At 45.6% G+C, this 14124-nt stretch overlaps 2 protein-coding genes across 3 annotated transcripts in view; both read left to right on the top strand.

Moving 5' to 3' along the window:
• The first annotated feature begins 2634 nt into the window (after positions 1-2634).
• The window catches only part of LOC147893984 (stress response NST1-like protein), a 31948-nt gene continuing 20458 nt past the window's right edge, over positions 2635-14124 (top strand). The window contains exon 1 of one of the 2 annotated variants that reach the window (XM_087385509.1): positions 2635-3372. In XM_087385509.1, coding sequence (XP_087241635.1) covers positions 2815-3372 — 558 coding nt within the window. In that variant the 5' untranslated portion in view covers positions 2635-2814. The remainder of the gene's footprint in view (positions 3373-14124) is intronic. The other variant, XM_087385510.1, reaches the window with a different exon arrangement.
• Positions 8787-10531, top strand: LOC147893986 (uncharacterized). Its single transcript, XM_087385647.1, has 3 exons — positions 8787-9475; positions 9619-9934; positions 10064-10531. Exons 1-3 carry the CDS (start codon positions 8802-8804, stop codon positions 10529-10531), a joined length of 1458 nt encoding a protein of 485 aa, XP_087241773.1. The 5' UTR covers positions 8787-8801.

The following is a 14124-nucleotide window of genomic DNA, read 5'->3' as shown; positions in this document are numbered from 1 at the left end:
GACTAGAAAGGTTGTATAGACGATAGGGTGGCCATAAGTACTTCCCTATACTTAAAAGGGTGCCCATGGGCTACAATTTTTATTGCCTTATCCAAAGAGAATTTGCATGTGGCTCTAAATCTTGCCTTATGGTTAAAAATGGTTGCCCACACTTGGCCATATTTCTAGCCTTACATCCAAACGTACAAACACAATCAGCCCTCTCTTCTATCTTATGCACAATATAGTGGCCATAGGCTTCCCTATTTATAGAACTGTGCAGTTGCCCTATTTCCCTAGCTAAAAGGAAATCTTATGAAATAACCACAGTTTTGGCCAACTTTTCATACCACTCTTTTTATAGTGTATTGGATCTTTAATGTATTTGACAATTTCAAAGCCATATATATGTTAGTCTGCCAGTTCATCAGCATAATTTATGTCAAATCCAAAACAATAACACTACGTGCAACCAAGACATCAAAGGCACCAAACAAACTGTTTCAAATCCAATTCAGAAGAAGTAATAATAGGTTGCATGGCTATTGTAATAGATCAAAATACTAGAAGATCAACCCAATTTTACATATTTTTCCTTAGCAATTTCATGGTTAACAAACAAACAACCAATTTGTTTTTTGGCATCAACAAAAGTAGCATGTGAAGTTATATGGCTCAAATGCCTATTGTAAAAAATAGAATATTTTGATGAGACATAGCAACAACATATTGTAATAATCAATCAACTTAAGAACTTGAAAGAATATCGTAAATCATTATTGGGCAAAGCATATTGATGTCAAGGAAAAGTTCAAGGAACAACATATTGACATCAAGGAAAAGTTCATCAGACAAAGAGAGCTACTTAGTGACATCAGACTACAAGAATATCACAACAAAGATAGTGTTGTGGATATCTTTACCAAACTACCCAAAAAGTGCTTTTAAATAAACATATACAAGCTTTGGGTTTATCTCAAAGGAAGTACATCCCACTAAGGGGGAGTGATGGAAATTAATGCTTAGTCCTTCTTCAAAACTTTGAATGATTAGCCTGAAGGAAGGCCAACTTCATGAGGTCAATATTAAGGGAAGATGTTGATGAAACAATCTCAACATTATGTAAGTACCAGGGAATATGTTGTTAATATTGTGCAAGGGAATAGAGTGGGATAGACTAATATTAAGTAAGTACCATGGGAATGTGTTGTTAATATTGTGCAAGGGAATAGAGTGGGAAAGACTAAGGTCCATGTTAAGGTAAATCTAGGGCAAATGGGAAGCAACTCCTAACCCTAATCCCTAATTCTATATAAGTGTATTCGTTCATTTTTCAATAGATATGTACATTGTAGGCTTGTATAGTGTACTCTCTCCTTCCATTCACTCCATTTTTGACAAAAAGGTCCTTAAAGGACCTATTTCAAAAAGGGGTGGCATTTTTACCATATGGCAAATTAGCCTCAAATTCTCCCTTACAAAGCCCTCTCACAAAGTCACATGGATCAAATGATTATTCCTCATGAGAGCATCTCCTAATGGTTTGGGCTCCTTTGCTTTTTGGTTGTTTTTGCATGTTTTTTTTGGGGCACTTGATTGGCTTTTAATTTTGCACCTTAGTTGATGCTTTTTGAGAATTGAAACCAGGAATTCCTTTGAAATTCGAAAGAATTGGGACCTATCTCCTAGTACCTTTCGTTCCTCTAACAAAGACAAGGTGACAAAACATGCTTTAATGAAAGGATGAGTAGTTGAGGTAGTACTAAAGAAACGCAACCTTTAATGCCAACTAACAATGATCACAAACATGAACCTACGTGCTAACATGGTCAGCTTGACTAGAAACAAAGGAAAACAAACATTGGCCCATGGTAGCCAAAGAATCCCCAACTTTCCATAGATCCTTACCCTCATAATCATCCACATGCACAAAAAACGCAAGGGCTGTAGACTCAAAATCACCCGCAGCTAGCACTGATGGTGGCTACAACCTTACCGGGCGATCCGAATGGTATGGCCACTTGCTACTCATCACTTTTCCCAGTGACCTGCATGCATAATTTTGGTGAGCAACTCCTTGAGTGGGAGTTTCTGGTTGTCAAGGCTTTCTTTGATATGTAGACTTTGGTTTACGCACGGCAGATTGGGCGGGTTTCTCAAGGGGGACGTGCCAATGGATAGAAATCTCCAAACAAGCATCGATCCTTGTCTTAAACTTCACTCTCAGGCTGGGTTCATACCACCTGTGGGCCATCCTCCAAAAGGTGTTGCTGTCCTAGTTGGCCTGATAGGAGGGACGGGCGTGGACATTGACATAAACATTTGTGTCCAGACTATGAAGATGCCGCCAACTCCTTGAATTGGTACATGATGGGCTCCTCTAACCTCTACACAAATCACTTGTTTTTTTTTTGGGCGGGGGAAATTCAAAATTGTATTAAAAGAAAAAGGAACTGTACATGAAAGGAAAAGCTGACTGCCTTGAATAAAGGCAAGAACAACACATGACATTAGTTCTGAAGGTCTAGTTCTTATGACCAAAATGCTAAAGAGTCCTCTTGACATCGTGAACTACTCTCTTCCGACTCTCACTCTTTTGTAAACTAGAGTCCCCTAGAGTTCCCTAGAAGGGCCATCTTCCACCTTGCCTTGAGTGAGACTTTTACTGATTTCCTTCCAAACTTCTCTCGTGGAAAAACAAATCACATGTTGGTGACACGAACCAAGAGAAGATAATTCTATTCCATCCTCCAATTCTATTTACTAGCCTCATAGAGCTTGCTTACTATTCTCTTTGACACACGCATGAAGCTCTCATTTTAGGCTGGCTTCTCGATGGCAGTAGTCCGTCTCTCCCTCCTCAAAAGAGCTATTGTCTCGCCACCGTTTCGGCTTGGCCTCGCTTCCCACTCTCGTTGCATTAGCCATTCCAGGCATGTTTCAGAAGAGCCCACAGATCCTGACTCCGGCTACAGTCAGAATGTTGGATCCGATGCATTCGACTCTGCCTTGGTGGAAGCTCAGAATTTGCCCCGGGAAGACGGTAAACCATCTCCAAGCACCCGTCCCTATCTGGAAGAACTGCGGGAAAGTTTGACAGCTAAATATCTCCGTAACCAACCTGTTGCAAAGCCGCACTCCCTTCATAAAAAATATTCAGAGAAGTTGACCTTGCCAGATGTGACCGTAAAATACAATAAGCGTGTATCGACGTTGAGAAAAAAATATGCGCGTGAGGTGGAAAGGAAGAAAGCAGCGAAGGCTACGCACGACCTCAAGGAAAGGGAGCAGCTTCTCGCCGCAAAGGAGCAAAGGCTTAGGTTAAAGAAGGAAAAGTCGGCTCAACGTGCATTAGAAGTGGAGAAGGAAAGACAGATTTTCCAGGCCCAGCTGGTAATGTCGTTACTATTTCTTTACTGACTGTGTTCTCATGGTTGCCCCGTGAAGGTTTTCATGTTTCGAGAAGGAGCTTAATAAAATTGGATAAATTTCTGCACTACTACAAATTTATGAGAGAGAAAGAGAGCGCTTTATTTGGCCTTTGGAAACCAAATTATGATGTATGGATCTAGTTCTGGATACTTGATTATTGCATGGGTGGCTACATCCAGCTCAGGCGTAATATGCTCGCTGCTGCTGGAGTCGGTCTCGTTCTACAATGTAAGAACCAAGCTGTTTCTGTTAGCAGAAAAGGCTATAAGGTTCTTGAAGCCATCTATCATTTAAGTGTGTGTCTTTGACCTGCTGAAGAGTTGGGCAAAGCATCAGATCATGAATCGTTGTGTTCTCGTTCTAACTGAACCACGCCTATATCACAAGAGTGCATAGTTGTGAAATACGGAGCTGATCCCTGGTCACCCTCATCAGGCAAAGCATGAGATCATGTTCTTCAAATTGGACCACACCCACGTGGCAGATCTATGGTGTGATGTGGCAGACTGCACAGCTGCTGATGTGGCATTTTGCCACTTGGATCCATCACGGCTGTGCTTGTTGGTTGGCTTGCGTGTGGTAGGTTTCCTAGGCTTTGGCAACGCGTTCTTTTACGGACTCCATGATCTGCTCATAGGTCTCTGTGGTGCGATTGGCTTCGTATACCTTCTCGGATGTCTTGGTGAGAAGGGACTTGAACTTCTTTCCGAAAGCTGCCTCATAGGGAGTCCGAACCACGTTGGAAGAATGGGTGTCATCTAGGATCCCTTGAACTAGGGGTAAGTATTGTTCCCAGCGGGACTGAGCATCTGCAACATAGCATTTTAATATCAAATGCTAACTTGTTGTAGACATCTGTCTCGCCATCTGACTGTGGATGAAAACTACTGGAGAAACTAAGCTTGATACCAAAGTTGCCGAACAGGGCTCTCCAAAACTGGTTGGTAAACTTGGAATCCCTGTCGGACACAATGATACGGGGCATTCCACACATCGGATACTACCATTTGAGAAATAAACGAGTTGTGTCTTGTGCGTCGATGGTACCTTTGCATGGAATCAGCATGACAAACTTGCTAAACCTGTCCACGATGGTCAGGCACATGTTGTTCTTGGTACCAATAGTTGGCGGAAGGTTTGTAACAAAATCCATGCTAATCTGCTCAAAGGGTTGGTTTGGAATCTTGAGGGGCTGGAGTAACCCTGGTAGCTTCTTGCGAGATACCTTCACTTGCTGGCATATCTGGCAATGAGACACATATTGATGAACATCATTGCATGAATGAGGCCAGAAAAACTTGCGCTCTATCTTCTCGTGAGTGCCTGTGACGCCTCTATGTCCGCCTGCTAGAGAATCGTGCATATCATGGAGTACGGTAGCACGGTAAGAGGGCAACACACAAAGTCGTCCTTTGAAGAATAACCACTCGTCATGTATGGCATAGTCGCCTGGGCGTTCGTTGAGCATGACTTTGTACCAAGGTGTGTGGAAATCTGCGTCTGTATGGTACTAGTTGTGCATCTCTTCGATAGAAGACTCCCAGACTATGGAAATAGAGGTGACCATTCCTCATCTTCTGCTAAGAGCATCTGCCATAACATTCTCTGATGCGGGCTGATACTCGATCATGCCGCCAAACTATTGAAAAGTTTGGCTCCATCTGGTTTGTTGATCGAACCACTGAGCGGCGGGCATGGTCTGAAGCCACTGCAAGGCATGATGATCTGTGCGAATTGTGAAATCCTGACCATAGAGAAAGTGTTTCCATGTTTTGAGGGCATGGATGACTGCACATAACTCCTCGTCATAGATTGAGTATCTGGTCTCTGCCGGAAGCAACTTGCGTCCCTCGAATGCGACAGGGTGATCGTTTTGCTCGAGAACCGTTCCAATGGCAATGTTGTTGGCATCGTTCTGTACATCGAAGGGTTGATCCCATTGTGCCAATGCTAGGCACGGGGCTGTAGTAATTGCCTCCTTCAACTGGGTGAAGGCCGAAAGACTTGTTGGAGTAAAGGTGATAGGCTGTTTCTTGGTTTTTACTCCTTGTAAAGGTTGGTGATGGGAACTGCAAATTTAGCCAAATCCTTGATATGCTTCCGGTAGGCCTCGCAAATGCCCATAAACATCCGAATCTCCTGTGTTGTGGTAGGCACCTCCCACTCTACAATATCCTTCTCCTTGGCTGGGTTCAGGCAAACACTTGTTGGAGTGATGAAGTACTCCAAACAATGTACCTCCTCCAAGAAAAACTTGCTTTTCTTGGGGTTGATGTACAACTGGTAGTCCTTCGGAAGTTGAAGAACCTGCTGAAGGTGCTTTACATGCTGTGCTAGATCCTTCGAGAAAGTCAGAATGTTGTCGAGAAACACAAAGACACTCTTACCGATCAATGGCTTGGAGATTCGAAGCATCATTCGGTTGAAGGATGCGGGTGCCCTGAGAGACCAAAGGGCATCACCATACACTCCAAGATGTAGTCGATCCTCGATCCTTGATGGTCAGCTTGTTCAGTGTGTGGTAATCCCACACATCCGAGCTGAATTAACCTTCTTCTTGACGAAGAGGATTGGAGCTGCATACGGTGAGTTACTAGGGCGGATGAGGCCACTGCGTAACAACTCCTCTAATTGCTGCTCAAACTCCTCCTCCATTGTCTTGCTGAGATGGTAAGGATGCTTGTTGGGAGGTGATGATCCAGGCAAAAGCTCAATACGATGGTCCTTTGGCCGGTTGGGTGCTAAGGCTGGAGGCAAGCTCGATGTGAGAAAAATGTCCTGGTATTGTTGAAGCAAAGCTTCCTGCTTGGGGCTCCTAACTGGAACTTCTGTATTGGTTGCGTTGACATAGACAATGTATGCTTCTCCTCCTTTGCGAAACTCGCCCACCATCTGGATTGTGGAAATCAAAGCGCGAAGCAAAGCGTCTTTAAGCCAAGCGATAAACTTACCCCCGTGGTCTGGAATTTTGAGGTCCAAACCCTAGTTCGGCGAACTTCAAACTGGTGCCACCATCGGGCTCCCAAGATGATGTCCACTGCTTGAGTTGGTGCGACCTTGAAAGTACGGACGTCGGCCCATTCTCCTATCTTTAGAGTGGCACTTGAGGTGCCCCATTCAGGGCGATGGTATCAGACGGGGTGAGAGTCAACTTGGCTCACTGAGCAGCTTTGGTAGAAATGATGTCCTCGGAACTCCCTGAATCTGCGAGGATGAAGACTTTCTGGCCCCCGATTTGTCCATAGAACTGGAACATGGTGGGAAACTGGTGAGAGTCCCCCTTCTGCTGATCTTCTTCAATCTTTTCTATAACCACTGAGGTTGTCTTGGCCAGAGTCAAAGCTGTAGAAGAACCACTTGGCATGGATCCGTTGGCTTGCTGCTTTTTGAAATGCGGGCAATCCTGCTTTTTGTGCCCCTGCTCATGGCAAAAGAAGTAGCGGCTCTCTTTGGCATAGGTTGTTCGGGTGGCTGCATCCAAGTACCCTCCATAGCCGTTGCAGTCTTTTGCTGGTTAGTTCTTCTTCTGTTGCCCCGTGCTGGCCTTTTTTCCTTCATCTATGGCGGAGGCTTCTTACTGTTGAACGGCTTGGGTCCTTGACCCTTGTGCATGAGCTCAAAGTTTTGAGCAAGCTCGTATGCATACTCAATAGTCTCGTGGCTGAAAACTATGGACGTACCACTGGATGTCTGTGTTAGAAATGACCCAACAGAGGGTACGCGCAGCAGAAGACTTATAGTAATGCCTAGGAGCTCACACAGTGTGCGTGTGGGGTGTGGAATCACAAACTTCTCTACTTAATGTGTATAAAATAGGTGTGCAGACTCATCAATAGACAATGAACCAGCCAGATAGAGAAACCACCAAAATATATTTCCGTCCAAAACTATGGACACAATACAAAATAGATAGATCCAGAGTCCCACCAATGGTGTGGTCCTTTGATCTAACCACAAGGTCCTCCTATCTACTGGCTATCTCTAGACTCGAGTCTGCGTGCTCCACCTCGAGCATCTGTAGACTTTCCGTCCAGTGTGTTCTTCTCCACCTTACTGCCTGTGAATCAACCTAGGTGGGCAGCCCCTGCCAAGCTTTGTCTGCAGCACACAGGTCCCTGTTCCACTGCTCTAACCTGCTTGTGAATGGCTGCTCTAGAAGGTATGATGATCTCAGCACCTTGCTGCCCTAGAAGACAGCATAGTTGCATATGAAACGCGTTTCATACTTTTATGAAACGCGTTTCATAAAGCCTCAAATTTTGGGTAGGGTTCAAAAGAGGGCAAAATCGCGATTTCACGCATTTCGCCGTACCTGTGCACTCCGTACTCCCGTAGCTCCGTCCGTGCAGCCCGTACACTCTGTCCGTGCAGCCCGTACGCTCCCTCTTGCTCCTTCTCGAGGTTTGTGCCCCCAATCATCCCCAATGTGCATTCAATCGTCCTTTCAAGTTTCTACAGTCTACCCTTCTTCTTGAATTTGGCGCTGCATCCTTTCATGCAGGCTGAAATCTGCTCTTTGAACTTTCTGATGTTTCTGAAATCTAAGTTCTAACGCTCCTCTCTTGATTCATCTGCTCATCTTGCATGCATGATGTAGGCTGGAAAGCTGCAATTACTTTTGCTGTTCTACATCGCTTTTTGCGAGCAAGAAGATGCCTCGAAAAGGTAGTGCGTTGTGGAGCAATGTCACCTTCAATTCCTTTGGTGCACACTATGATAAGAGTGGCACAAGCAAGTGGACCTGCAACTTTTGTGCTGAGCCGCATCATGGGACATTTCAGAGATTGCAGGCTCACTTTTCTCGAACAAAGGGCTTTGGTATTGGCCCTTGTTCTCGTGTGCCAAAGGAGGTGTATGATGGCTTGAAGGCCTGGAAAGCTAAAATGCTAGGGATTCCAATTGATAGAGTCAATGCATGGGATGAGCTTGAATTAAATATCTCAGCTATTCCAGCATTAATGAGGGAGGAGAATGACATTTTGCAGATGTCGCAGTATTCAGGCTCCACGCCCACAGCTAAAAGAAGTGCCCTTCCCGTGTTTAAGCGAGGAGATATGAAGGTAGCCATGCAAAAGGCAGCTATGAAGGAGGCAACTAGAGAGGTAACAAAGTTGTTTGTGCAATGTGCATTGTCTTTCAATATTACTCGAACCGCCCGTTGGAAGTCTACTATGCGAGCTATCTCGCGTATTGGGTGTGAGTGGGAGGGTCCGAGCTATGAGACATTGCGTACAAAAGAGCTTCGCCATGAGAAAGAAGCATTGATGAGAGAGCTAGAGCCTCTGAAGGGAACATGGCAGAAGTATGGTTGCACCTTGCTATGTGATGGCTAGTCAGATGTGAGGAAAAGAAATGTCTACAACATTCTAGTTTCCTCTTGCAAAGGAACTATGTTCCTTCGTGCTATAGATGCATCAGGTTCAGGGACAGTGGTGACAGGTGCATATATATGGTTTCATTTGCGCATAGCTATTCTTGAGATTGGTGTAGCAAATGTGGTGCAGGTGATCACAGATAATGGCTCCAATTGTGTGTCCATGGGAAGGATGCTTGAGGATGAGTTTCCCACTATTGTTTGGACACCATGTGCTTCTCATAGTTTGGATCTTGCCATTGAGGACATGGCAAAGTTGCCTTGGGTTTCTCAACTATTTTCTAAAGCTTTGAGCTTGGTAAATTTTGTAACCAAAAGACCCAAGGTCTTGAGCATGTTCAGGGAAAATAGTGACCTCGAACTTTTAAAGCCCTCAAAGACACGGTTTGCTTATATGTTCGTAATGTTGGAGAGGGTTGTTCAAGTGCGGCATGGCTTGCTACGTATAGTTGTTTCCCGTGATTGGCAGCAATGGGGGGATAGGAATGAGCCCAAAGCAATTGGTTTCAGCCACATGGTCATGAGAGATGCATGGTGGGAGGAGGCTGCAGCTCTAGTGAAGACAATGAACCCCATGTACAACGTTCTCCGATTGACAGATATGGAGGGGAGCACCATTGGGCTTCTCTATGAGTTCATGGACAAAGTGGGGGAAGCCCTTGATGCGTGTACTCACCTATCTGCAGACATGTATCCCGTACTCATGAGTCATCCTTTGAAGTTTAGCATTTTTCCAATTAGCAAAGTGGCATGCTTAGAATTCCTTTTAATCTATGTTTTCATTTTTTCTAAACATTATTGGTTTTGCCTTTGATTCATAATTTCTTATGAAGGATTGAAGACCTTAAGGAGATTTGGAACACGCGTTGGGATTGGTTTAATAGGCCAATTTATACTGTTGCTCATATCCTTCATCCTCTATGGAGGAATGAGCAGCAATATCTCGATAGAGAATTAGAGGACAGGTGGTCAGCTTATATGAGCAAGATCGTGGGAGATGATGATGATCTGCTTTTGAAGCTGGAGGATGAGCGTCTTCTTTTCCGCAACCGAAGCGGTGTTTTTGGATCACGCAATGCACAGAGAGAGGAGACTCAGCTAGCAGCAGTTTCTTGGTGGGAAAAATATGGCATTGAGGCACCCCACTTGGTAATACTTAACCCTAGAGGCAATACTTTCTTATTACTTGAAAACATGTGGGTATAGCTCAACAATTGGAAGCTGCCACTAAACTGTAAAGTCTGAGAATGTCTCTTGTTTTGTTTCAGAGACGCATAGCTATTAGCGATGCGAGTTCTCTCACAAGACTGTAGCTCTGGACCTTGTGAGAGAAACTGGAGTACATGGGCCTTACTCCATACCAAGAAGAGGAACAGATTGTCCACTGTGCAATTGGAGAGGTTGGTCTTTTGCCACTGCAAATTACGATTGCTCGAGCAAACGAACTACCCCATTGAGCCTCGGCAGGTGAATCCCTACAAAATCGACGTCACAAAGTGCAAGGAGATGCCGGTGATTCCACCTGAGGAGAGGGATATCTACGTTATGTTGTATGAGGAGATCACGGCTTCATCTCACCACACCCGATCCTCCCAGGCAGTTGGTGCCAGTACTTCAATTGCACCTGCATCTCATGAGGATGCTCTTTATGAGTCTTCTGGAAGTTCCAGTAGCAGTGAGGAGGAGGCTGATGAGGACATGGATTTGGTTGAGGAGGAAGATGCTGACATTGATGATGAGGCTTGACTTTTGATTTGTGACTTTGTCACTTGTGACTTATTATTGATAGACAGTACTTTGAATTCCAGTTGTAGTTTGACCTTTTTACCTTCATGGTCCATCACCATGGAGGTCTTGGGAGGTTCATTGATGACTCTAGTTTTTATTATTATCAGTATTCAGTATGTGTGATCAGTATGATGAAGATTCAATTATCAATATGTATGATCATTCAGTATGTATGTGTGAAGATGATCTTTGAGTACTCTAATATGTATAATGTATGATCATTGATGACTAGCTTTTTGTAAAATTGTATGATCAAGATTCAGTATGTATGGTGCTTATACTTATATGTATGTTTTTTGTATCATGTATGCACTATGGAGTCACTTACAATCTTTATTTGCACATTTTTGTATATGTCATGATGCATACCCTAGGTATGAATGCACATATTTTCACATTCCGAATGAAACCCGTTTCATTCATTTTTCGAAACCCGTTTCAAACGTATGAAACCCGTTTGAAACCTCCCATTTTAGAAACTCCTGGCAACTATGGAAGACAGCCAAGGTCCAGCCTCTCCCTAGAGCTAAGTCTGCAGCACCTGTTGCACTCTCTCACCTCCTGTAGATAGGCCCAGAGAGTAGGCTTCCTGCTGCTCCTTTCTGCCCTGGAACTGCTGGCTATGCTGGATATTAAATGAGGCCAAGAGCCTCTCCTTATATAGGCCCTAAGGCCTGCTGAGAAAACCGACCAGCCAGCCTCATACTGGCCGACCAGTCTGCTGCTGGTCCAGCCCTATTAGGGCTCACAAACCGTGGCCTTTATGGCCCACACTTCTAGGACTTTTGGCCCTCCAATCTAGGCAAGGGCCCAGCCTATTTAAGGCATGCCTCTGCCCACTGGCAGCCCCATTTGCTGCTCCACCAGGCCCCAGCCATGTCAGCGCCTGTTCACCCTGCTCTCCTGACCCGCCTGTACCGCGCCTTTGCTCCAGCCTTCTGGTCATCTGCATCTGCTCCGTACCTTGCTTCCAGCCCTCCGTACTGGCCCGTACAGTTGTGGTGTCCACCTGCACGTCTGCTGCAGATACTCGCAGCCCAAAGACCTCGCTCCAGGCTCTCCAGGATGCTCTTGAGCAGTGCTGCCCACATGACAGCCTTGCTGCTGTCCATGTGGCAGCCATCTCTTCACTCTTGGCTGTGAGGTGCTGCCCATATGGCAGCCCCCTCTCTTTCACTTCTCTAGGCATCTTCTGCCCTAGGTCTCCCTCCCCCACGCTCTCCTCATATGGGGGCTTACAGATGGGGAGGTGACCTTTCCAACAGTCTGATCGCAGCCCAGAAGGAATTTACTGAGCTTCTGATTCTCCTCTAGCTGCAACTGTACGAACTCTTGCGTGAATTTATTGGTATAGTGATTCACTGACTCGTTGTCCCCCTAGTGTAGCTCGTAGAATTGACTCTAGAGCTTGTCCAGGTATTGCGGTGGCAGGAACCGTGAGCGAAGATCTGTCATGAATTCCGTCCAGCTGCAGAAAGGTGTCTCCTCGTTTGCATCATAGTGGTCCTTTTGCCACTTGAGCCACCAAGTGACCGCCTCGCCTATGAGGTGCATGGATGCTAGGATGCACCGCTCGTTGTCTCGTAGGCATCACTGAAAAATAACTTTCGAGCTGGTCGGAGTAGAGAAATGAGAAGCTGCCGATCCCGTTCTTCCTTCTCTTCTTGAGCAGTACGTTCTCAGAGCTCCTTGGCCTCCTGAGCCTTGCGGTCCCGGACTTCCTTGGCTTCCCAAGCCTCGCGATCGCGTTTGTCTTTTGCTTCCCGAGCTTCTCGATCACGTTCTTCTTTTGCCTCTCGAGCTAGCCTTTCATGCTCTTTGGCGGCTTGCTCATGATCCTTCCGCATCTCTTGAAGCTGGGTCATGCGGATGAAGAGAGCCTCGGACTGTTGTTGCTGCATTTGCATCATAGCCTGCAACATGGCTGTCATGGCAGACATGGAAGTGTCTTCAGGATTCTGTGGTGGGGGCACTGAACCCTCCCCCCCTATGTTGGACTGCTCACTGTTGCTCGTGGTCTCCTTATCGCATCTTGTCTGGACCATTGTAAAGATCTACGGGTGAAGACGGGAGCCGGCCCGCTGCACGATGAAGTAAAGGGAGGGAGCGACGAATGGAGTATGGTACTACCACTAGTATGATAACCCTCTGTCTCAGGAAAGAATTTGAACCTCTGATACCAATGTAGTGGGAGATAGACTATCCTCACTCTCTCTCGTACTCAATACTAACTGCAACTGCAAAATGATGCACTCAATACACAAAGTGATGCTGTGGATGTGAGTGAGAGAATCAAAGGGAGAGAATGTAGTAGACCTCGAAGACTGAATAATGAATGCCTAGAGGTCTGAATACAACTATATGAAGGGGCTGAAACCCTCAGTGCAAAACTACCTAGAGGAGGTGAATCCTCACTAGATCCTTGAAAAGGCTGAGGCTACCCTACTGGTCTGCTTTGCGGGGAGGCCTAGGTGCTGCTTCTCTGAAGGCTGGAAGGCCTGAGGTGGGATGCGAAATGAAGGCCAAGGGGCTGCCTTTTATAGGCCTCCTTGGGCCTCAAAACTGACCGACCAGAATGGCCAACCCTATTACCGCCCACCGACTAGGCTGATGTGGCACCGACCAATCCACGTGGCAGCCGATTGGCTGCTGACGTGGCGCCTTTGCTGCGGCTGCTGCTGTCCGGGTTGCTGCTGAGCTGGCTGCCTCTGTGGCAGTCCAATATGGCCACGGGCTGTGGATGCCCGTGACACCATTGAGGAAATACCACTGATAGCCAACATGCTAATACAATTAGAGGATGTCTAGTATGTTGATCGTGGTGCCACCCAGCACATGACTAACAAGAGGGAATGGTTTTGTACCATCAGATTGGTGGATTCCAAGTCACCAGTCATAATTGGTAAGATTCAGTAACAACGAGACTCCCTCCATCGCAAAGAAAGGTGAAACCAAGGTATTGCAGATGTGCGTCTTGTTTCCAAGCTCTACAAGAATCTCCTCTTTGTTCATGCCATTACAAAGAATGGAATGAAGGTAAGTTTGATTACATCAGGGGGTTAGGATCCTTGTCAGAAGAGGAAGGTGGTTGAACAAGGAGTATCAGATAATGGTCTCTATCAAATAAGGACAGCCAAGAGTACACCAAGAGCTTCTTGCATGATGGGTAGGAAAGCGCCAGCTCCAGCACAGAGACATATGGAAGCCTCCAAATTATTCATTCAGTTGGTGAAGTGAATAAAAAGGAAGTAAAGGTTGAGCCACCACATTTTTCAAGAGTAGCTATAGCAAAGACCTATGAGACTTCCTTGATGGTATAGAGAGACATTGGAGGAGCCCAGTACATCGAAAAATGACTCTGATGAAGAAGACCAAGCTAAGTGATGAAATAGAAAGAAAGAAAGAAAGTTTATTGACGTCTTCAAAAGAACAAAGGGTGTATGAGACTGAAGAAAAGCCATAATCTAAGGGGTGGGCATTCACACCAAGACTGATGTCTGAGGCGAGAATATCAATAGAGTGTTACATCACGCTATCATCAACAGGAATAT

Source organism: Dipteris shenzhenensis, chromosome 15 (genome assembly GCF_047967505.1).
Source record: "Dipteris shenzhenensis isolate YYH24624 ecotype China chromosome 15, Dip_SZ_1.0, whole genome shotgun sequence".
Classification (NCBI taxonomy): Eukaryota; Viridiplantae; Streptophyta; class Polypodiopsida; order Gleicheniales; family Dipteridaceae; genus Dipteris; species Dipteris shenzhenensis.
The sequence above is the reverse complement of the archived record's forward strand: the minus strand, read 5'-3'. Positions and strand labels throughout refer to the sequence as shown.

Excerpts from the sequence above, each read along its gene's own strand:
- LOC147893986 (XM_087385647.1), top strand. The coding sequence starts at position 8,802 with ATGTTCCTTCGTGCTATAGATGCATCAGGTTCAGGGACAGTGGTGACA. Across the intron at positions 9,476-9,618 it reads ACTCACCTATCTGCAGACAT|GATTGAAGACCTTAAGGAGA; the intron begins GTATCCCGTACT and ends TTTCTTATGAAG. Across the intron at positions 9,935-10,063 it reads GCATTGAGGCACCCCACTTG|CTATTAGCGATGCGAGTTCT; the intron begins GTAATACTTAAC and ends AGAGACGCATAG.